Here is a 24,133-nt window from a genome sequence, read left to right as displayed (position 1 = left end):
GTAGAGCATTAGGATTATGAAGTACCGTGAACAAAATCGTGAGGACATGATAATCTCTCCACTGTCTTATTTTGAATGATTTCAATTGCCTAAAGTTGAATAAGAAATTTTTATTTGTGAAAAAGTGATGAAAAACCCCTATGGGCGCTTACGAATAAATAAATAAATATTTTACAAATAAAATAAATGAACCGTTGTGGGGTTGTGTATAGTTGTAAGGGTTCGGAAATTCACAGGGGAATCTTCATGTCACTTCCCACTAGTAAAAAGTATTGGGTCGGTTGGCTAAACTGTACATACATACAAGAACTGAATATATAGTGACGCAAAACCTATTTCTCTTTATTAAGGAATTCCATTCGGTCCTTAAGCCTTAGAAGAGATCAATTTTAAGGCGGATCATTATTTTTTATGCCTTCTATGTGTCACACACCTAACAATGTGCCGCTACACAATGGACCTACACTAGAACTAAACACTGAAACATATTGAGAGAATTCACATTGTTTGATAGTAAATACTCGTACCTAAATAATTCAAAGAGTTTGACAAGAAAATAACAAGTCCCAAATAAAGTACTGACTTTTGGTCACAGTTACTTGCTGGCAAGTCATAGCTAAAAACTGTAACTACTTCGCTTTTTTTTAATTGATAAATCCTATTAAATGTGAGTAAATAATTCTATGTGTATAACTACTTACGACTTCTCTATGTCTACCTGTTTTGTCTGGCGTCCAAAGACGGCGCTTTTAAGGGTGGTTCTAGCTCCTATAAAAGTCAATTTAACTATTTTTAAAACAAACACTAGGGACACGCCAATAGTGATTTCTATAGTGTGTTAAAAAAATCATCGCTTTGGTGCCATAATCCAGGGAGAAAATACGGAAATACGTTTGTATGAAGAAAAGTCAGACCACACATCCTCTTAAGGTCATCAGTCTTCGACTTATATTAATGTTTTAATATAATTCCTAATATTTTATATATTTTTTATATTTTTGACACTTGTGCAATAATATTTACACACATGTCCACCCTCATTCCATTATAACATCTACTCACCCACCCTCTCACACACTTACACTAACACAAACACACTAGCATGTATTGTACGAGTATTTAATGTATTTATGTGGATATCTGTCATTGGTTTTATTCTCTGTATATTTTACTTGTCATATTTTTTTTACATGTATTACTGTTATATCCCTAATAATAAAATTTAAATGTAGTTTTTACTAAACTTCCGTATTTACGAAGTATTCCTGATTTCAGATTCAATTAAAATATTATTTAAACTGAACGCATTTGCAATATTTTGAGTTTTTTCCAAATATTTGTACAACTAACACTCGATTTTATCCCGCAGGGAGTTTTTTTTTTGTTAGTTTTAGTGGCCACATGACTCATTGAGTAACATTCACCATTAGGCGTATGTTTCAACATACATATTTCTTCAATTCTTCTATTTGTTGATTTTATTGAAGTTTTATGACAGTTCATAAGCTCTAAAAACTCCTAGACTTCCATATTTCCTTTTCGATAAAGTTTTTTTGTAATTTATTGATCGTAAACATATTTGCCCTGGTAAGATAGAGGTAAATATTATAATATTTTGCGGCATGCCCAGAAAATCTTCCTCTAAAAACACTACTCTTTCAGATTATCGGTTTACTAGCATCGCCTTTTGTCTACCAATATCCTGACCATAAAAATGATCTCATGACTGGCTGTTGAGGAAATGGCCGGAATGTACAGAACAAAAACTTGAGAAAACACTTAAAGAGACACAAAACAAAATACGGCGTAATCATATACTTCGTCATACTGCGTACAATATATTATGGACACTTCTTTTGTACTTTATTACATGACATAAAACTACTAAAACTTTTCGCGTAAGCTTAATTCCATACTAAACTCTATTATATAAGTTCTTAATATTATTCGTTGCAACTCAACACAGGACTTAAGTCCCATGGACTTGTGTATCTATAAATGTAAATTCAATTATGTACCTTTAATGATAAACCACAGGATTCCTTTTTGTGATAGTGCGATTTCCAAAACATGAAACTTTTATTTATCTAATTCACATAAACCCCGGAGGGCTCTTACAAGTATGGTACATAAATTAAATATGTAAAGCAAGAAATAAAAAAGCGTTCGGTACATTCAAATACATATATTTTATATGTATATAACTAGTAAGAAAACACAGTTTAAAAACACATACATATACATTCAGAGTACTGAATATTATTCAACAGTATATATTGAGAACGGTAGTGGTTACACACATAAAAAGAGACATTTACCCAAGCGTCAACCACAACCATAATACAAGATACTCTAATAGGGATCTGATACTAAGTGAAGGGGTCAACACTGTTCTGGCATCGAGACAACACTATAACGTAGGCAAAAAGGTCCATAACCTTTTGCCAGAATCGTGGAAAGACAGGAGTGTTGTCAAGTTACGGAAGGTGTTGACCTCGCTCTTTCATGACATTGGTCGTAGGGAGTCAGAAAAGTTGATGCATGCCACGGATTGGAGAACCTTACTGGATGTCAAAAATAAAATATAAAAAATAAAGAATAATTTAAAAAATATATATTTATAGATGACAACCATGAAGTTTCGCATAAATAAATTGTCCATGTTTTTATGAATGTATGTATGTGTATGCGCATGGGTGTATGTACGTGTGTGTGTATGTACATGTGTATATATGTGTATATTTATATATACATGTGTGTATATATGTGTATGTCTGTATGTATATGAATCAAAATGTGTATCCGAATAAGTTTATATTTTGTTTGTCTGTGCTCTATGTTAATTTGTTAAGTATTATAATATATTAAAATGTAATTGCCTAGCTTGGAACGGGGTATGTACCCTTGTTAGCTGGGCAAAGTGAATATGGAATTGTATTTTGATAAAGAGTGTGAATAAATAAATAAAGAAATAAATAAATAAATATATATAAAGATGACATGATTTACATAAATATTGTAAAATGTTTGAATAAATTATCCTGCATGAATCTGCACTTACATATCTTCTGATTCTTCCCATAAAAGAAACATTCCTTGCAATCTTATTCGTTCAATTATAAATTTATTTCGCTATTGGTAATTATTTCTTATAGATACTTAAATCCATATTTAAATATATGTTTTCTTGTCTGTATAATTAACAGATCACAACAGAGATGAAGAAATTTTTATAGAAGTCCAGGCATCTACAGGGCTTATGACCTGTCATTGGCTGGTTTAAGTGGCTACTTTACACACTATGTAACATTCACCATTCTGCCCATATTTGAACATCTATATTCCTTCCATTCTTTCATTTGTTGATGTTTGTGAAGTAAAAGAGTTGTGTGTAACATTTATCACAAAACAAAGTGCAACTCACGCCCTTAGATGCTTATTTAATAAGGTTTAAAGCACATTATAAAATTTAAGTGTACTGATTTTCTTACCTAAATACATAATGACAGCGGGTTTAGCGCAAAAAATCGACTTTTTCGAAAACTTCAAGCTGTGGTTGAGGGCCAAAAGTAGTATCGAATATTTTTTTTGAAATTTTTTGCATTCTAAGTAATTCAAAAGGCAACTTTTTAGACTCCTTTCATTTTAAAATTCGTAAAAAAAAAGCATCGGCCCACACTAGTGTGTATAGCAGATACATTAACTCTTAAAAAGTCATTGAATTCGAGTTGGCTTCAACGAAGTTTTTTTTTTAAGTGTACGTATATTGTTAAGAAATATGAATAATTAGTATATAATTTAAATAATAATAATAATTAATAAAACTAAATAAAAAATGATAAATAAATGACAAAAAATAACAAACAATAGCAGAAGATAAAACTATTGTATATGTACAAATAAGAATGCGTATTACATACTTTTGTAAAATAAAGTTAAAGAAAAGACTCGGTTGTAATAATAAAAATACGTATATAGTTTTATTCCACTTTTATTTATAAATGTTTACCAGTGACCGAATTTTGTCTTGACTGACATCGTCAGACTGGTGGGAGACTGAACAAATTTCTATGTTATATTAAAGTGCAAGCACGGGTTGTAAATTTAAATTATAATTAAAAGAACATAAGTTTTCTTTCAATAATTTTATGAAGTTTTATAATGAAAATGTATTTGAATTATATGTATTTAAATTTAATTAAAACTATAACAGGGACCGCTGGTTGGTAGTTCCATCGAAAGTGGAATAAAACTTTATACGTATTTTTATTATCATAATTAAAATGCAGTTCAGCCAAGAAATGTCAGTTGAAAAACTCAATATATAAAGACTCGGTGTTAAATTAAAGATTAAATAATATACGTACATAAGTGTTGCAAAACGTTTAAATAAATCATTTACAAAATTATTTTAATTTGAACCAAATGAAATAATTACAATCTATGAAGAACTTTCAATGTAAAAAAGCGTATCTGGGACTACTGTGGAAAATAATGTTTATGGCGAAAGTTGACTTGGGTGTTTTTGTACTCACGTGTAAAATAACTTAAAAATTATGTATTTCTTAGAAGTAAAGCATTTTAGTCATCCTTAAAATATTTCACAAAGATTTTGTCTGACTAAGCGCACTTCCGTTTCGCTGATGAAGCAACTTGAAATATAAATATTCTGGTTTCACTTTTAATTGATCATTAATTTATTTTCCTCAAATTACCAAGATCCATTTACGCTATATTAAATAATCCTGCGGATTTCCCGTCCGATGAATTAAGCGGAAAATACCTCAATGTTCTGAATTCAGGTGATCCTTTGATTCCGAAGCACGATTAATTTTCTTACAAAGAGAAAATCTTTGCTCAGTGGCGTATCGCTCAACATGATTATTTTTCATATTACAATATTACTGCCATAATTTACCTGATTCATTTATTACATACATAAAAAAATCATTATAACTTGGTTATATATCCAAAATAAAACACTTTAATGGATTTAATTCTACTTTCATTTTTTTAAATATATGTGACGCGTTTCGTCTCGTTTTTTTTTTTTTAATTTTCATTTGTTAGTCCACTATCAAACATATTTGGTTTGATATGTTTGATAATGTCCTAACAAGACAAAACGCGTCACACGTATTTTTTAAAATAAAGTAGAATTAAATATATGCAACTACACTAACTCAATATAAGACATTGGAGAAACATTAACATTCTATAACTTCTTCACAATATTTTAAATAATCGAACTTCGCCTGTTTATCTGAGAGAGGTATTCCAACATCTTAACTAACTCTTTGTCCTAATACAGAGATAACCCTTTCAATACACATTCACCGCTCTTATTTGTTTGCCTTCTCTTTCACAGTAGTAGCTGCTCGATTATGGAATAATCTACGCATTAATGTCAGAGACGCCCCTTCTTTATTTACATTGAAATCACGTATGAAATGTCAGTTCCTGAATAATTAAGTTTTTTTTTCTCCTCCCTTTTTTCTTTCCTCTTTACCCCTTCCTCTTTTCGTAGTATAGAGTGAATATTTAGTCGATTTTTATTTCCTATAATATATATTTGTTTACCAATATTTTGTTCTAAAACGAAAATATTATTATCCCAACCATATTTTTATTTTTTTAATTTTATTTTTGTACCACAACAGGCCAGGAGGCCCAATTACAGCGGTGAATTACATCACAGAACACCCAGGCTTGAGAAAAATCACATTTAATTTTTGTGTTCTCACCGGGAATCGAACCCGGAACCTTCCGTCTGTGAGTCAAGCGTCTTGACCACTACACCACGGAGGCCGCCATATACCACTGATTTTCTCAAATTCAACCCTTTGGGTAGGTAGAAAGAAATTGCTTTAAGGCTATATGCCTAAACTTATGCATATGTATCTTAACTTATTTCAAATAAAGGTGCCAGTCCAGAAACAATGAAATATTGCAGTAAAAATAAAAAAATTCCACCTTTAAACAAATATTTCATGTCGACCCTCCTAGGAATAGAACTAAGAACGTTAAGCGTGAAAAGCGTATGAGCCAACCACTACATTACTCGGTGAAATTTTCTCCACCCGTTTTCCTTTGTCAGGAATTTACCTGGGAATAGGGAGTCATCGATTCGAAAACACTCGTCCGGGATTCTGGTTCTATTTCGCATATAGAACTGTATTCCTTCATTCGCTCGGACACAGACCATAAGAAAAGACATGAAAAATTATTGTTTTAGTGAGTGCAAATGGTATGACATGCTCAATTTATTAATTTAACGTTAAAATATCCAAACTCTTTTTTTTTGTACTCAGCGCGTTTGTCCTCCAGACCATCGATATTACAAGTTTACCATTAACTCTTTAAAATTATGGTTGATATGCAAAAATGATCATTGATGGTTGTTTCGCAAGCATGTTTGCGGGGACGGTTGTCGTGATGTTAAATATATATACATATGCTATGGAAGCAGGAATAAGCGCAGAATTTGCAAATAATATACGCAGGGCATCTTATTCCTTGTATTGTGGAAGTATAGTTGATAGTCGTTTGAACGAAAACAAATATAAATAAGCAAATTTATAAATAATGTTTAATTAAATAGCTTGCCGGGATCTGATGTAGGAATAACTAGATATTCATGGTTTAAAACTATAAAAAATTATTCCCTTCCAATGGACTCAGTCGAGTCGACAAACAAACATCGCAACAAACTCCGGTGACAACTGTCATCAAGCGAAGACGATACGCTTGGCTTGGCCATGTCATCGGATGCCTCTTGAGAGCCTTAACCACGCTTGCATAAGGCATACGATTGTCGACGTCCTAGACGTCCACTGCTAACTGTTCGTCGGCAGTTCGTGTTAGAACTACGAGGCGCAAACCTAACTTGGGAGCTGGCAGCCAACAGAGATGCTTGGAGGATTTTTGTGGACATCGTATGCTCCAACTAGGGAGTGGAGATGGAATGATAATAAATTATTATTATGTATTAAATGTAATTGCCTAGCTTAGAATGAGGTATATATTCTTGTTAGCTGGGCAAAATTTTTAACAAAAAAATGTAATTATTATAAAACGTATGTATGTAATGACTAATGATTCAATGTTATTTAAAATGTGTTGATTGAGGCAAAAGGAAAGAAGTTACTTAAAAATTACAATTCAGTTTGGTCAAAATTCTGTACTTGGTCTATTTTTCCACGCACGCCTCTGCGTTTTAATAAGATTACCGATCGTTCCACTTTGTTCTTATCCAAATTACTGATGTGTGGACTGTTAATGGGTGGATTAAGATGAATTAATGTTTTCGTTATGAATTTACTGTAACACAACATTTTGATCAATTTAAGAATTGAAAGAATATCACCATCATGATTATTCCTTTTCCGCACCTTATGGTGCATAGGAAACTGCATTGGTTCACCAATCACAGCGTATCTTGATCATTATTTCTGCGCATAACCTACGCCTTGCCGTTAATGGATGAATTAAGATGAATAAATGCTTCCGTTATTAATTTACTGTAACACAACATATTGTTAAATTAAAAAATTGAAAGAATATCACCATCATCATCATCATCGGTTGGTTAGACGGCCGGCTGTGAAACTGGCGTCGCGGGTTCGATTCCCGCCAGTTGCAAGAAAAAATCCAAGAAAGATTTTTTTCTCAATTGGTCTGGGTGTTGTGATGTTTTTTTCGTTATCTCCTTCCCCATTTCCCTCCTATCCCACCTGCTGACAAGCCTCAAAATAGAGGCTTAGCGGTTATTCCTTTAAAAAAACCTTTTTGCACCTAATGGTGCATAGGGGACTGAATTGGTAGACCAATCGCAGCGTATCTTGATAATGTCGATACGCTGCGATTGGTGTACCAATTCAGTGCCCTATGCACCATTAGGTACGGAAACCTAATGATAGTAATAATGGTGATTTTTTAAAGTTTTGTATTTTTTTAATTACTCCACGTGTGACGTCACATGTTCTCTTCTGTGAGTATTACTGATTGGTGAACTGGCTTCCCGTAAACAGGAAATCTATCACAACATTATTTCATTGAGTCAATTCGTTAAGTCGCGTCCAAATGATTTTTATCATAATTTTTTTAAAAACTACGCCGTACAATTTAATGCCGTAATTTTTACCACGCATAAGAAATCATTTTTTATATTCAAATTCCCGTAGTACTGAACTTCCTCATTTGTGTTCTGATGAATAGACGGGTACGCTTTGAAGCTATACGCCTTCACGGTAGTGGAATTTGATTGTTAGTGTAGTCCTGAAGAAGAAACGGGTACGTCTCGTAATTATTAATTATTGAAAAGTCGATAAGTGGTTACATACAAATATGTATGTACAATAAGAAGAAAGTTCAGTGTTTTTTTTATTATTATTTGTTAATAGATTATTAAACTTGGCCAAAAAATAAAATTATTTTCTTAAATCGTTTATATTATCAGCGCTATCAGCTTTTTAAAAATTTTGTATCCAATTTCCCGTAGGGCTGAAGTTCTTCATTATCAAAAACAGTCCGTATATTTAATAATTTTGACCAATATTTACTATTATTAAAACTTAGGTTTATTTATAAATGTTTATCTCACTAATATAAAGAGCATTAACCATTAATTAAAATTAGTTTATTAGAGAGTAAGTGCTTGAGAAGAATATTAGGCATGAGGTGGTTCGATTTTATAACTAACATTGAAGTCCGAGAACGGACGCAGCAGCCTCCTAAATTAATAAATAAATTACCAAAGTTAAAACTAGTAACATCCGGATTATTGTTGCATAACAAAAAATATTTGAAAAAATGAATCGGGTTGTGGTCCCGTGGCTAGTGTTGCGGACTCACGGGCCAGAGGCCCGAGGTTCAAACCTCACTCTACCCCAACTTGATTTCCATTTTCTAATAGTGAGTTATTTACAACTCGTTTAAAATGGCCATCAAAATTGAAATATTTGTGTCAATTATAAAAACGCAAATATTTATTTTTTCTAAATAAAAAAAATAAAAAAAATCTTGAAATGGGATACCTCTGTGAGTAACACTGATGTAACGTAAAATTTGCTAAAAAAATAAATAGTCAATAATCGGTTATAAATAAGCCCAGAAAATGAATGGACCTCCATATTCCATTACAATAAATCCCTTGTCTTTATCGTTATACTTTAAATAATCGGGTAATTTACGAATTGACAAAATCAAAATGTCTTTATAAGGTGCAATAAAATGGTTAGGTACTGGGAATTTCGTATTTTTTATGGTTTTTTATACACAATACCTGGCAATCTTCGGATAGTAAAGCGTGTTTACTCCTTTATTGGATGGTACCTATGAATTTTCGTTGAGTCTGGCCATACAGTCAGGTACATCGTCAACAATACTATTGCAGACTTGTTCGGGAAGTAGGAACTTCACGTAAAGTGCCTACCTGTGACATGTACCGGTGTTTAAGTACCATTGTCACATGATTCTGAGCTTGTTAGTTTGTTGTGTGGGCTTGTTCGGCCGTTAAAGGGGTTCTGTTGGTTTTGTTTTTTTAATTATCTCTTAGAATACATTTTTATTTATATATTAAAGAAACATTTAAGTTTGTGTACGTATATTATGTGTAACTGTAAGTAAAATCAACACTTGCAATAATTTTTGAAGGCTGTAGTTTGGTAAAACGCACGCAAAATGAGGAAATCATATGATTTTACCGTTTTAAAACGAATGTTTTTTTTTAATCGTGCAATAATAAAAAAAAACAAAAAATTAATTAGATATGAACAATAATTTTTAAAGGTATTTAAGTTAAAAAATATTCTTAAAAGTTTTATGTAACCAAAATATAATTACTTTTAGACCGGCAGATTACGCCATTTTAAATTTAGACTAAACTAAGGTAACTGAGATCTCAATAAAAACTAAGTATTGAAATAAAATTGGGTAAAAAGAATTTGAAAATAATAAATTGAACATGAAAGTGGTAGAAGCAAAATTAAAATTTTTTGTTTTTGAAAAGAAATATAAGCGTTTTAAATCACATATTTTTGTGACATTTTCTTTTATTTCTACGTAAAATTATGCCTTTGGTAATACATAAAAAAAAATTGTTGAAATATTTTAGTTGAAACCTTTTTTTATAGATTTGTATATTTTTTTTTTTAAAGAAGTTAATTCTGGTTGTAATATTCAATTTCTAACAATATCTTAATTACGTTTTTAATACCTTTATACCTGCCTTTACCGGTACCGGTTTCAACTAATTATGTCCAAGATCAATAGATTTTATAACGAAGATATTGAGGTATATAAATAGAGTAAACATAAGCGTTCGAATAAATATGTTCCTTCAACCTGCAGCCAATTGGTCTATGTTTGATAGACTGGACTTTGGTCTGTTGCGAGTGTTCGCCAGCTACTTTTCTCCTCGAAATGACTAAAATGCTTGTACGCTAAGATACTGCACAAATCGATCTGTAAAAGCGATGGTATAACCTTTCACCGGCAAGTTATTTTATTATTTTAATCAAAAATTGTTTAAAATAACAATTTTAATGTCAAAAAACGTCTTATTAATATGTTACAATTTATGAGTTATCTCTTGTCTCCGTCCTGCTCATTTGGTCGGGCGTAAAGTGAAACGTCAAACAAAGGTGACGCGTATGCGGAAGGGAGCTACATACTAAATAGAACTTACAGTAGACTGATGTAAACAGTCCGTGCTTTTTACTGTACTACGTGTTTTGCTTGCCAAAGTCAACGTGACGATACTTGCTATTTCCGCTGGTCAACCCCTGTCCTTTGGGGGCGACTTTTTAGCTCGGATTTTTATGGAGTCTTATCTCTATATATTATATCTTAACCAACAAAGATTGAGAACATTGTTGCTTGATAGATTATTTAATTTGGATTAATCTCACCCGCATCAAATAAGGTAGCTGTTACTTCACAAAAATCATCTGATTAAAGAAAAAGAAACACGGATGCTCAAATAATGCAGAATAGTAAATGTAGCATGGTGTGTACTTCAAACATTGTAGAACTGTGTAAGTTCAGACTATATACTAGTATTACACAGTTTGCAAACTGAATACTTAGACCAGACAATGACAAGCCATAAGCCCTTTAAATAAAACATTCATATTTTCTTCTCAAAAACGTTCTCAATTTTTTTATTTTTAAAAAAAAAGAAATATTTGCGTTCTTATGATTTACCCAAATATTTCATTTTGAGGGCCATTTTCAACGAGTTGTAAATAACTCACTATTAGAAAATGGGAATCAAGTTGGGGTAGAGTAGGATTCGAACCACAAACCTTTGGTCCGTGAGTCCAAGACACTAGCCACAGGACCACAACCCGATTCGCTAAAGACAACTATCATCAAGTAATAAATAACCATTTTAATCTGTTTATGTAAAACATTATATTATATGATCAGTAAATTAATTATTTATTATAATTATTATTATTATATAATATTACAATGGATTCACCTATAATTTTCAGCAAATTTTCCACTTCTAATGCATATTATTTATGTGACAATAACTTTTTTCTGTATTTCACAGAATCATGTAATAGCTAATGTATATTCCGTGTTATGTTAGACAAATAAATAATACGTGTACAGTACCGGAATTAAATTAACTTTGGTAAGTCTTTTTAAATTTACCTGAAACACTTTAATTATATAATTATTTCGACATGAAAACAATATTATGTTCTTATCATCTTTGGTATATCTGTAATAGTTCATTTTAATATTTTTTTAAACAAAAAAATCATTAGACAAAATTACTTAACAAAAAATAGGAACTGTAGCTTGTCCTGATAAACTGCTTTAAAACATTTTTCGTTTGGAGATTATAAGTTATATATTTAAAAAAATATATAATTCATTAATGCCAAAGTTTTAAACTAACAAAAATGATAACATTAACAAAAATGATAAAAAAGAAAAAAAAGAATAAAACGTATCTAATGATCGAAAAGGACTAGAGACTTTTGAAAAACTGTTGTTTTGCTAAGGTCATTTTGTTGATTTTAAATTTCTTTCCGGATTTAAACACTGTACAATTAATTTTATGTAGTGTTTAATTTCCTTGTCTGGTATTTTTTAATGTCCTACATTTATCCTTGCTTTTTTGTATGGTAGTGTTGCCTGATACTATATTTGTGTATGTCAGCATTTTTGGTCACCGTTATGTCATCGTCTTGCATGTTTCCCAACGCAATTTTGTGCACAATTTTCGCCAAGTATTTTATGTCAAACTGGCGTGATTTTCGTGCAGTTCAGTCATAGGGGTCAAGTAAGATAAGTTGTACATGCATTAGTTTTATGATCTTATTTTTTTTCCAAATGCTTGAGTTTACTGTTTACCATATTAATGTACCATATATATTAACAAATTACAACAGCGATATAGAATACCTTAAATAAGGGAATATGGAAGTCTAAGCATTTACAGGGCTTATGACCTGTCATTGGCTGGTTTAAGTGGCCACTTTACACACTGTAACATTCACCATTTTGCCTATGTTTAAACATCCATATTTCTTCAATTTTTCCATCAGTTAATTTCAGTGAAGTTAAAGAGCTGAAACCTTTATTGTTGTGAAGAGTGGACAAACTCAAATATTGTAATGAAACCAACTGGTCCAAGAAGATTAAAAATTTTAAAAAAATGTTGAAAACACTCTGGTTCAGCCGGATGAGTCTCACCCACATGAGTTTTCAGCTCTTTTACTTCACAAAACTCAACGGATGGAAAAGTTGAAGAATTGTGGATGTTTAAACATTGGCAGAATGGTGAATGTTACACAGTGTGTAAAGTGGCCATTTAAACCAGCCAATGACAGGTCATAAGCCCTGTAAATGCTTAGACCTCCATATTCCCTTATTTAAGGTATTCTTCATCCCTGTTGTAATTTGTTAATCTTAATGACTCCCGAGGGGGTGAAATCCAGTCATTTGTCTACGAACATTAAGACAAACTCAAATATTGTTATATTATGTTTTTTTAAATATTTTTTATTTTTTTATGTTTCTAATCCTATATTTGTGGTGATATACTGTGTGTCTGTGTTATATAATTGCTCGTCCCATCTCAACACAGAACTTTTAGTCCCATGGAGTTGGGACTTATCGTCTCAAATAATGTACAAAAATATTATGTATGTAAATAAATAAATAAATTTTGTGGTCTTTGTATCCTATCTTGTAACTGTTTCCCCATTAAGCGATCATGTAGCTCAAATTACTTTAAATATACGCTTGATTTCTCGATTTATTGTATATTATGCATAAATAAAACGCAATATTGCTTTAGTATTAGTATTAAAAGTGTCACATCATAAATCATTTTTATTGCTTATCATTAAAAATTCAATAACAATATTGAAATTCTGCATGCATTTTTTCAAGGCTGAAGACACAGTCAATACAGTACCTATATTGCGTTACTACTCTTTTTCTCTACCGATAAAATCAGTCAAATAATTCATTTTAACTTACCTATTGTTGTGACAGCTGAATTAGATTCACTAAATTCACACAATTCACTAATATATCATCGAGATATCAATCCACTTTAATAAATAATTTAAAATCAAAAGAAAACAAAAACAACACTTGATTAAAATAATATAATATGTGTTTTGTTTATATCCACTTATTCTCGGTTCATAAATAAAATACGTAACGCGTTCGCAAAAACTTATAAGGCGCGGGTTTTGTTGCAATAATATTCGAACTCCGAACGCGAGTGTTTTGTTTATTTTTTCAAAACAAATACGCGCGAAACGTCAAATTTCCCGCCGGCACGAGCGACGTGAACGCAGCCAGGCAGTCGATCTGTTTCGACAAACTGAAACTGAGAACTGAGGATCAAAACACGGAGCGGAATAATATCAGAGTAGGTACTCAACCTATACCTATACAATAGACGACACGTAAAATCGAGTTTGGCGCGCAATCGCCTATGGCGGGAACGGTTCACAGACACTAGCACCATCTGGCGGCCAATAGCGGAAATACAAAACGACAATCCGATGTTTATGTTAACAATATTTTTTAAGTGGGTAAGTCCAAATCTTTTAGAGGATATTCGATTCCATACAATTTTGATGTATAAGTATTTAAACATAGTATTTCTATCACTCTCTCGCAAATGCCTCCCCGATACTGTGCGGAAAAGACAACTTTTCGTCGAACTAATGTTGCCTTACTGAAATCGTGTCAGTACCTTGTCAATATTATTTATCATATTTGTATACCTACCATACTTCTGAAGAGAGCATATGAAACTCGGTACTTTTTTAGTTTTTGGATGGTCGTAGCTCTCATAAATAGAGATGTAAGGCCGGTAGTATACCATTGGTAGTTTATTGTAAGAAACGCATTTTACCGCATAATACGGTAGAATACGGTAGTTTTGGTAGAAAACGTTTTTCTTAATAAAATGACTATAATCACTTGATAAGTCATATTTGATTATAAGGCCTGTATTATACCATTGGTATTTTATAGTAAGAAACTATATCAGTGTAAGAAACCGTATAATACGTTAGAATACGGTATTTTTCTATAGTTTTCATAGAAAACTTTTTTTTTTAAATGGCCGTTTAATCACTTTATTAATAATAGTTTATTATTTACGTTCATAACACACTGCCTCATTCCGGTCCATAGGGTACTGTTTAATATTTTGTTTTTTTGCCCTTCTCACGTAAATTTTCTTTATAGAAGCCGTACTGTCACGTAACATGAAATTATTCATAAAAAAACAACTTTACAGACGGCAAAGGAGATCAAAATAAAGCAATAATAATGAAATCAAAGCAAAAAAGAATTCATTTTATTTTTTAAAAATTACCATAAAAATATACTACCAAAACTACGGTAGGAAACGGTAGACTGCCGGTATACTACTGAGCTATTTGGTAGACTACGCTATTTTTACAACTCTACTCATTAGAAACAATTCATAAAAAAGCAAAACAAAAAAATATTGCTCCAGTGCTATATTCCAGGGAGAAAATATGAGAATACGTTTATGTGAAGAAAAGTTAGTCAGCTATTTCTCTCAATTACCATCCATAATTCTCAAGTATCTCGACAAAATATGCACATCAATAGATTATTAACATATTACAACAGAGATGAAGAACATTTTAGAGAAGGTAATATAGAAGTCTAGGCATCTACAGGGCTTATGACCTGTCATTGGCTGGTTTAAGTGTATAAAGTTTAAATGACAGGTCAGAAGCCCTGTATATGCCTAGTCTTCTATGTTACCCTCTCACAAATGTTCTTCATCTCTGTTGTAATATGTTAATGTTAACAGCTCCTCAGGGAGTTGAATCCAGTCCTTGTCTACAAATATTTGGACAAACTCAAAATATGATCAATGGATTATATCTAAAAATTCAGCAACTGGGCATATTATGTAATACCGAATAAAATAATGTACCTTTATATTTTGTAATTATATTTATGTTTTGCATTTATATTTAAAATTAAAACTTGATTTTTATAAGATCACTATTTAATAATCAAGTTATGTTTTGTTCTTACTTGTATTTTAATTTTGTTAATTTCATTAACATTATTATTTTATTATTTTTTATCCTATTTACAAAAAAAAATGGAACCTGAAAACATATATTACGAGATTTGTAGTTTAGGCATATACGGGACTTACGACCAGTCATTGGCTGGTTTAAGAACCCACTATTGTGAAAAATTCATCATCCTTGTTAACATTTAATCCATTTTTCAATCGAAAAAATCGCTATTTTTTTTGTATCAACAAATTGATCCGTTTATTTTAATGTTTATGCATTTTAATATTTATTTATAACAAAAGTTCTCGAAACTCTAGATTTCCAAATAATTTAACTTTATACAGGTACAATACAACTGCATCTTTAAATCATTATTCATATATTGGAAAAAAAAACTTTAATCTTCTTCCAGAAATCTTAAAATCAATACCAAATATAAAACATTTAAACCTCAATTAAAAAAACACACGAGACCGACTCTAGCCTGAACTCTATACAGTAGAAAATTGTGTATCTTTTAGACTGTAATATCTAATTTTAAGGAATCTGTTTTAGATAGTAAAAATGAAATGTAAATAAAATATAAAACATATATGTATAGATACCATATGTATATAATATAAAAATAAATGTAAAACGTACTCCCTCTCTAAACAGTTTTCACTCTATTAGAGAGGTAGAAACGTAAGTTAATTATGTATGTACCAACCATTTTGTAATTTTATACTTAATTTGCCAATATTTTTTTTCAATATTTTGCAAAAAAGCGTTAAAATTTTTCAGAAATGTTCGTCCAACTAAATTATTATAGGTGCAATTAGTTTGTCATCGGTTGCTTAGGAACGCAGGCGATAATTCATTATTGTGACAATATTTTTTTATGCGAATAAAGTGAAACATAGTTTGGCGAAGTGAAAACGCGTGACAACATTTATCATAACTATAGGCAGTCAACAAAGATAAATAATTTCTTTGAGAAGGAAATATGGGAGTCTAGGCATTAACTGGGGTTATTATATGTCATTGGACTATGTTAGAATATACATATTATCTCTTTACCAAAGTGAAACTGTGGTTTATGTAATTAAATAGTTACTAGATTTTTTTCCGAGAAAAATGTTTAAAGTATAAATCCGATAGGAAGACCGTCCGTCTTTGACGCTCGTTGGGGTGTTTTCGGAGTAAAAGAGCTGAAGCCTTCGTTGGCCTAGGGCCTGGGTAAGGTTCTTTCAAATTATTCTTCATTTTTATTCTTCTTCTAAGACCAGTTATTGATCCCCACCTGAACCAATATTTCATCGCCTTAATTTGAATACACCTGAAGTCACTTTTTTCGGTATTTGAAATAATAATATAATATTTTTCACCGCTCACAATAGCATCAATCTCTAACTTGAACGAAGAAATTGTTGACAGAAAAGAGATAAAACACATTTTTTTAATAACGACTTTTTCAAAAAAGGAGATAGATATATTTCTAGGAAAACAGCGTTAGTCAGTAGGTGGTAGGTAGTACAGTAGTTTAGATTTGTTTAGATTAAACACTTAAAATTCATGTTTACTTACACAAATTTCATTAAAAAATACTCATTTATGATGCTTCAAGTGTCCCCTGTAAAGTTATCATTTAGTGACTTACGTTGTATTTAAATAAAGGTGACGATTTGATTAATTAAGTATTACTTCACGAAGATTAAAAAGTACAACAAGAACATAATGAATGAATTTATGAATTGATGAATCTTTAATAATGAATTCATAAATCATAATTTTAGAGGAAATCGTCGGCTTTAAGGAGTATATATTATTGTTATCAACAAGTTTGTTTATGAAAATCATAAGCTTATATTTTTAAATATTATTGCTTCATCACAATAACATATGAAAACTAAATTTTGGTCTATATACAATTTTTATTTTTTCTTTTGTGACTATTAGTGTTCACATTTAATTGGTGAAAGATGTTTAGTGTTAATATTTTTTATTTTATAAATTGTATTTATATTGTGATATCTTTTACTGTTTGTGAACTGAAAATAAAAATAAATAAACATACCTGCAGCATAAATACTAGTATAATCATAAGCCTACCTAGATACCTTCATAATGTATTTTTAGCATAAAACAAAATAACATTTTTTAATAATATCTGAACAAATACTACTTTCGATCAAACAATAAAACACAATACAAACAACAATACCCAAACAACAATACAAACATTTTACATGTGAAATACAAGCGATCTATAAATAAATCCCGCACAGCCATTTTTTGATAAATCATTTTTTTGTTGGATTAGATTAGATTTTTTCATCTATCTGGTAGTTTAAAACTATATATGTGAGGTATTTTAAAACTGCTAAAATCGTTTAAGACTTGATTGTTATAATTACAGTTTATCGGAGGCATGCAAAATATTTCATTCAAAAATTTAGCTAATTCTTATACATAGTAATAATTGATATGTATCATTTTAAGGTATACAGGGTGACTGGAACTCAATCCGCCATGGAAAATTTGCACATATAGGTCATTTGCTAATTATTGGATCTTACTTTCCCTGGCTAAGGTTTTATGGTTTGGGAGATATGTCCATTTTTATATTTTATTGAGATTTTCCCAAAACTCGACCTTTAAGCATTCAGAACTTTAAGTTTTTTCATTATTTTAGTATTTTTGAAATATTTATTGATAGTCATAAACATTTGTGATTAAAATACGTCGGAACTTCCCTCAAACTAGGATTAAAAAATAAGATAACATTTTTTTTATGCTACTAATAATAAGCATAAATTATTTTTTTACTGGACAGTATTTAATAGACCTTCATTTTTTTGAAAATGTTAAAAAAAGTGATATTTCCCTATTGGAAAAGAGAAACTATGTATGTAGAATCCCAACCGTTCATGCAATATGAAGCTGCAAGACGCATTGAGATACTTATTGTACAGCGCCCATGAGGTAATTTTCACAAAAACGGTGCTATATGAATTGTCTATAATAATAATAATAAATAAAATTCGTATTTTTTTTACCAAAATGCGTATTTATTGTATAAATAATATTTTTTTATGCATATGTAGAAACAAAAATTATTTTCATCTGAAAATAACGAGTAAAAATATAATAGAAAGTTACAATTATTAAGTATAAACATGAGGAAAGCGGCAGCTCGTGAAAAGTATCGTAAAATAACCGTGGAATAAATAAAAAAAGCATAGATAATACGGGAAGTTGCGTATTGTTGTGGTGACTCCCACAACTTGGCAGGGTGTCCTATGCGAAGAAAATTATTATGCTGGTGCTGAAAATTAAAAAAAAAAACTTCGTTACACATTTGTATAATTTAATTAATTCGATATTTATAATTCATAAATTACGAATGTGTTGCTATGAAATTATTTTTCATCGCACCGCAATTGGCTAAGAGGCTCAAAAACAGTTATTATTTTCGAACAATTTATTGGTTGCGTAATTGTACACATTTCAACTCTTCGAGTATTTTTTTAAGCAATCCATGGTGAGCCGATATATTTTTTAAAATGGCTACATTAATTTAATTTAATGTTTGTTCAATTATACCTATGTATATAGGGTACATTGTCTTGATCAATTAATAAACAAAACAATTCATATTTATCATTCCCATTCCAAACCAAATGGTGCATAGGGCACCGCATTGGTAGACCAATCGCAGCATTGCTTGATCACTTTTGTTTCATGAAGGTAATATGATCAGTCTTACGGTTCAGGTGCCAGTCCAGGTACTATGAAATGTTCTAATTGTAAAAACATATTTTTAAATATATATTTTGTGTCAACCATGTCGGAAATCGAACCCGAGATCTCTCCCGTCGTGGGCAAACGCGCTGACCACTACACCACGAGGCTGACAAAATATGTCATTAGTATAAAATATATTAAAAAATTTACGTGTACGATAAATCAATAAGCGATTATACTTAAAAATATATATTTTGTTAATTTTATTTATTTTGAATACAAACAGATGTACAGGTTAAATGAATATAAATAAAAACTATAAAAAATGTATACATAGTAGGGCCTGCCATCCAATTATATGTATTCTTATTAAAGTTTAAACTATATAAAGAATAAATATACTATCTATAAAAATAAAAGAAATATGGACAAAACAAGGAGATAGTGGGAAGGAAAAGAAGGAAATTGATAAGGAGTTGTGAAGGGTGATTAAAGGAAAGAAGGAGGGGGAAATTGCATTTGATTTATTGATTAAGATTATGTATATAATGATTAAGAGCAAGAAAAGAGACAAAACATATATTCTCTGTTATTCTGAATCAAGCCTATTAGTTCTTTTCTGAACCTATAATATGGAGTGTTAAATATATCAAGACTATTAAATCAATAAATAATTATTTATAGCAATTAATGTAAATTATATTCTCTTTTTTACAGTACATGTACCATCTGTGATTTTTTTAAAATTTAATTTAAAAATAAATACCTTCTGCAGGCGGGGCCGGGGCGGCTTCAGGCGCGGGTGCGGGAGCGGGAGCGGGAGCCGGGGCAGGAGCAGGAGCTGCAAAATAAAAATATAATATTTTTTTACAAAATAACTTCCCTGGGGTTTTGTTTTGAATCTCTTCTACCTAGTGGTTGATTTGTGGATTTTTATTTTTCGAGTGTGACTACACTTGTCCTCAAATATGACCACACCGTTGATCAAATGTTTAATGAATACTTACTCGTGAAACTAAACATGATGATTTTCATTTAGAGCTTTATTGAGAACTTACCTTATGTGAAACACTTAATTAGGTTGAATTGACCCAACTGCATTAGATTTTTTTGCGTTTTTTAAAAAGTTTAATACATCATTTGACGTTTGGTCTTTAGTATGGCTATTTATGAAGAAAGGTGTAGTCGCATGCAAAAAAAAATCCCCAAATTATAACAACAACATTCCCTTTCCGCACCTAATGGTGTATAGGGCACTGCATTGGTACACCAATAGCAGCGTATCTTGATTCTTTTTTGTTTCATGAAGAAAAGATGATCAGTCTTACGCTTCAGGTACCAGTCTAGGGATTATGAAATATTCTGGTATGAAAACACCCTTTTAAATAAATATTTCATATCAACCATGTCGGGAATCGAACCCGAGACCTCACGCATGGTAGGTAATCGCGCTGACCATTACACCACGAGGCCTTAAATTAAACACTATCTAATGGGTACAGAAGACTCAAAATAATACCCCAGGGGTGCTATTCTGGACCATTCTCGTGGCACGAGAAAACTGTTTTTCCCGTGTATTTTGTATGTAAATACACTAGATAATACGGCCACGAGAGCGTTTAGAATACAAGCCTAGGTACGTTTTAAACAGAGTCTTTAAGGGTTCAAATAAGTTAAAAATATTTTTGATTACAATGGGAAGTTAACATTTATCTTAAACTATATCTGTAAAGTAAAATTAAGTTTTCTGTATGAAAAGCAGAATATGCATACATTTTTTCTTTTAAACATGTTCAATTATAGGTTACTGACGAAGATACTTTAAATGTTCATGCAAATATATTCATTTTTGTACACAAATATCGGTTTTTCTTTATAGACAGTCGAAGATAACTCTGTTACTTCCCATTGTTATCGGGGCCCAGGGGACTTACTTATAAACCTGGTGTAAATTTACGCCATTCTTATTGAACCACTGTTATAAGGATGATTTTCACATCCGTATTCTACCACTTTGCCTAGGCGTAACTTTATACCAAGTTTATGAGTGAGGCCTTAGGAGTTTTTTTGGATTATATTTTCCCGTATTTAGCAGATCTCTTATTTGAAAAGAAAATTCTTATTAATATTTTTTTTTAAAACTAAAAATAACATTGAATCTTGATAGTTTATGCAATACGGAATATATAGGAGGATTGGCGTGACGAAACTCGGAAGTCTTGTGAAAAGTTTTTTTGCAAGTTAAGTGTAAACTGTTTGAACGTTTTAATTTTCTTGTCTGCACCCATAAGGCTTTATTGTTACACGATTTAGGTGCCAGTTCAGGAACAATGATGAAGTGTAGAATTACCTTTGAAACCAGTATGCTGTATAGGGTGAGTGCTACAGTAATTGGATATTTTTTTTTAAATTACCACATTACATTTATTTATTTTAGACGATTAAGAACGTCCAATTACTGTAGAATGTCCAATTACTATAACACCCACCCTATAATATATCAGTGGCGAACGGTGATTTTATTAACAGGTAAGCTGTAAAAAAAATATCATTTATTTGTACCTTAATAGTAGGTACATAATATAATGTATATATACTATAAATTACTATTTATAAGATAATTTATAATTTTACTGGTTGCATTTATTCTTTTTCGATATCTTTTTTTGTTTTCCCATCACCGATTAAAAAAAAATAATAATAATAATTTCGCTTACCTTCCGCAGGCGCCGCCGGGGGCGCTTCGGCAGCGGGGGCCGCAGCGGGAGCACCTAAAATAAAATTTTTAAAGTTGTATAGTTTTTTAAAATTTTCAGAATTATTTCACTTTCCACGTGCAGTGGTGCATTGGTTCAATAATCGCGTACGTAAAAAATATTGCAATCTAAACAACTTTTCAATCAAATCAATATTGCACGTCCACCCTGCCAGGAATTGAATCCAGAACCTCAAAAATGGTAGGCAAATCTGCTCACCAGTACAAACTAAATGAACTTCCCTGCACTCGATTTTCATATTCAGGATTTTTACCTAAACATCGAGTCGAAAACACTCGTTCAGGGTTTTAGTTCTATTTCACAGACAGAGCTGTATTCTTCCACCGCCTGGCACATGCTTTTTTTAAATAGCAGTTGTTTAATTCATTAATAATATTTTTATTGAAATTTACTGCAACAGAGAGGGAAGAGAAAGATTTATTTTAAAAGGTGTTTTTACATTTTTTTATGGTACCTGGACTGGTACCTGAAGCGTTCTTACTGTCTACGGGATGCGGATTATAGAAATTATAGAAAAAAATAAAACATTGAAATGGAATCATAAAAAAATGGAAGAAAAAGAAAAAAAAGAAAGTTAACAAATTACAACAGGGATGGAGAACATTTTAGAAAGGGGAATGTGGAAGTCTAGGCATTTACAGGGCTTATGGTCTGTCATTGGCTAGTTTAACTAGCCACTTTACACACTGTGTAACATTCAGCATTTTTTCTGCATTAGAATATCCATATGTCTTGGATTTTTCCATTTGTTGATTTTAGTGATGTCTGTAGTAAAGATGTAACCTTTATTGTTGTGAAGAGATTCATCTAACTGAATTATTTACAACAAAACAGGTTTCAGCTCTTTAACTTCATAAAAATCAACAGATAAAAGAATCAAAGAAATATGGATGTTCAAACATAGGCAAAATGATGAATGTTACACGGTGTGAAAAATTGCCACTTAAACCAGCCAACGAAAGGTCACAAGCCCTGTTAATGTCTAAACTTCCATATTCCCTTCTCTAAAATGTACTCCATCCCTGTTGTAATTTGTTAATCATAATGACTCCCTAGGGGGTGAAATCCAGTCTTTTGTCTACAAACATTTTAACAGACTCAAAATATTGTAAAAAGAAAGTTTTACTTCACAAAAAGACATCTGGTGTAAAAACACCATTAAATAAATATTTCACTTCAACCATGTCGGGAAACGAACCCACGACCTCTCGCATGGTATGCAAACGCCCTGATCATTACAGCACGAGGCCGACTAAAGTAATAAATCTTAAAAAATAAAAAAATTAACTTATTTTTATTTACATAAATATACATTTTTACACTATTAACATTACATTTATTATCTTATTTATTTTTTACAAGAAAATAAAATTTTACAATTCTATGCTTGCCATGACAAATTGTCAAGTGTATGCGTTCAATACCTTCAGCCGGTGCGGCGGCAGGCGCAGGGGCACCTTCCGCGGGGGCGGCGGGGGCGCCCTCGGCGGGAGCGGCAGGGGCGCCCTCGACAGGGGCGGCAGGGGCAGCGGGGGCGGCGCCGTCGGCAGGGGGCGCGGCCGCAGGGGGCGCGCCCTCTGCCGGGGGGGCTCCGTCAGCCGGTGGGGCGGCAGCGGGAGGGGCGCCTTCCGCGGGAGGGGCTCCGTCAGCGGGTGGGGGCGCGCCTTCCACCGGGGGCGCTCCTTCCGCCGGGGGCGCCCCTTCCGCTGGGGGTGCTCCGTCGGCAGGAGGAGCTCCCTCTGCGGGGGGCGCCCCTTCCGCGGGAGGAGCACCTTCCACTGCCTCACCCTCCTACATCAGAAAAAAAATGTATTTTTGACAATTGATAATTAGTAACTACGAATTAAAATGTTTCATAAAATGAATTATCTGATAAACGTTATATATTTTTTACTATAATTCTATATGAAAAAATATAAATACAAAATTAATTTAAGAGTCTTCACTAGGGAAACCTTTCCTAAGGAGGACTGTACAGCTGTGCACTGTACTGTGTTCAAAATTAATTTTTCACATTTCACATGTCACTCGAATATTTTTTTATTTCTCTTATGCTAATAAATTTGCTTCAGC

General features: G+C 31.9%; 3 protein-coding genes across 3 annotated transcripts in view; 1 reads left to right on the top strand and 2 right to left on the bottom strand.

The window, feature by feature from the left end:
* The window catches only part of SH3PX1 (sorting nexin 33-like protein SH3PX1), a 188,954-nt gene extending 175,377 nt beyond the window's left edge, over nucleotides 1-13,577 (bottom strand). The window contains exon 1 of the mRNA XM_088233002.1: nucleotides 13,507-13,577. The gene's annotated coding sequence lies outside the window, so the exon portion shown is untranslated. The remainder of the gene's footprint in view (nucleotides 1-13,506) is intronic.
* LOC148284927 (CD151 antigen-like) overlaps nucleotides 1-13,592 on the bottom strand; it is a 486,275-nt gene extending 472,683 nt beyond the window's left edge. Inside the window, exon 1 of the mRNA XM_088233027.1 lies at nucleotides 13,507-13,592. The gene's annotated coding sequence lies outside the window, so the exon portion shown is untranslated. The remainder of the gene's footprint in view (nucleotides 1-13,506) is intronic.
* A 9,879-nt stretch (nucleotides 13,593-23,471) lies between these two features.
* Nucleotides 23,472-23,879, top strand: LOC148284926 (uncharacterized). Its single transcript, XM_088232647.1, has one exon. The coding sequence runs from the start codon at nucleotides 23,472-23,474 to the stop codon at nucleotides 23,877-23,879; it is 408 nt and encodes a 135-aa protein (XP_088088773.1).
* The last annotated feature ends 254 nt before the right edge of the window (nucleotides 23,880-24,133 follow it).

The sequence above is a fragment of the Micrasema longulum genome, unplaced genomic scaffold (genome assembly GCF_059751315.1).
Source record: "Micrasema longulum isolate JH-2025_06_02 unplaced genomic scaffold, ASM5975131v1 h1tg000076l, whole genome shotgun sequence".
Lineage (NCBI taxonomy): Eukaryota > Metazoa > Arthropoda > Insecta > Trichoptera > Brachycentridae > Micrasema > Micrasema longulum.
Note: the sequence above shows the minus strand (reverse complement) of the source record. Positions and strands in the feature narration are given on the sequence as shown.

Bases quoted from the DNA above. Each gene is read 5' to 3' on its own strand.
- LOC148284926 (XM_088232647.1), top strand. From the start codon at position 23,472: ATGCGTTCAATACCTTCAGCCGGTGCGGCGGCAGGCGCAGGGGCACCT.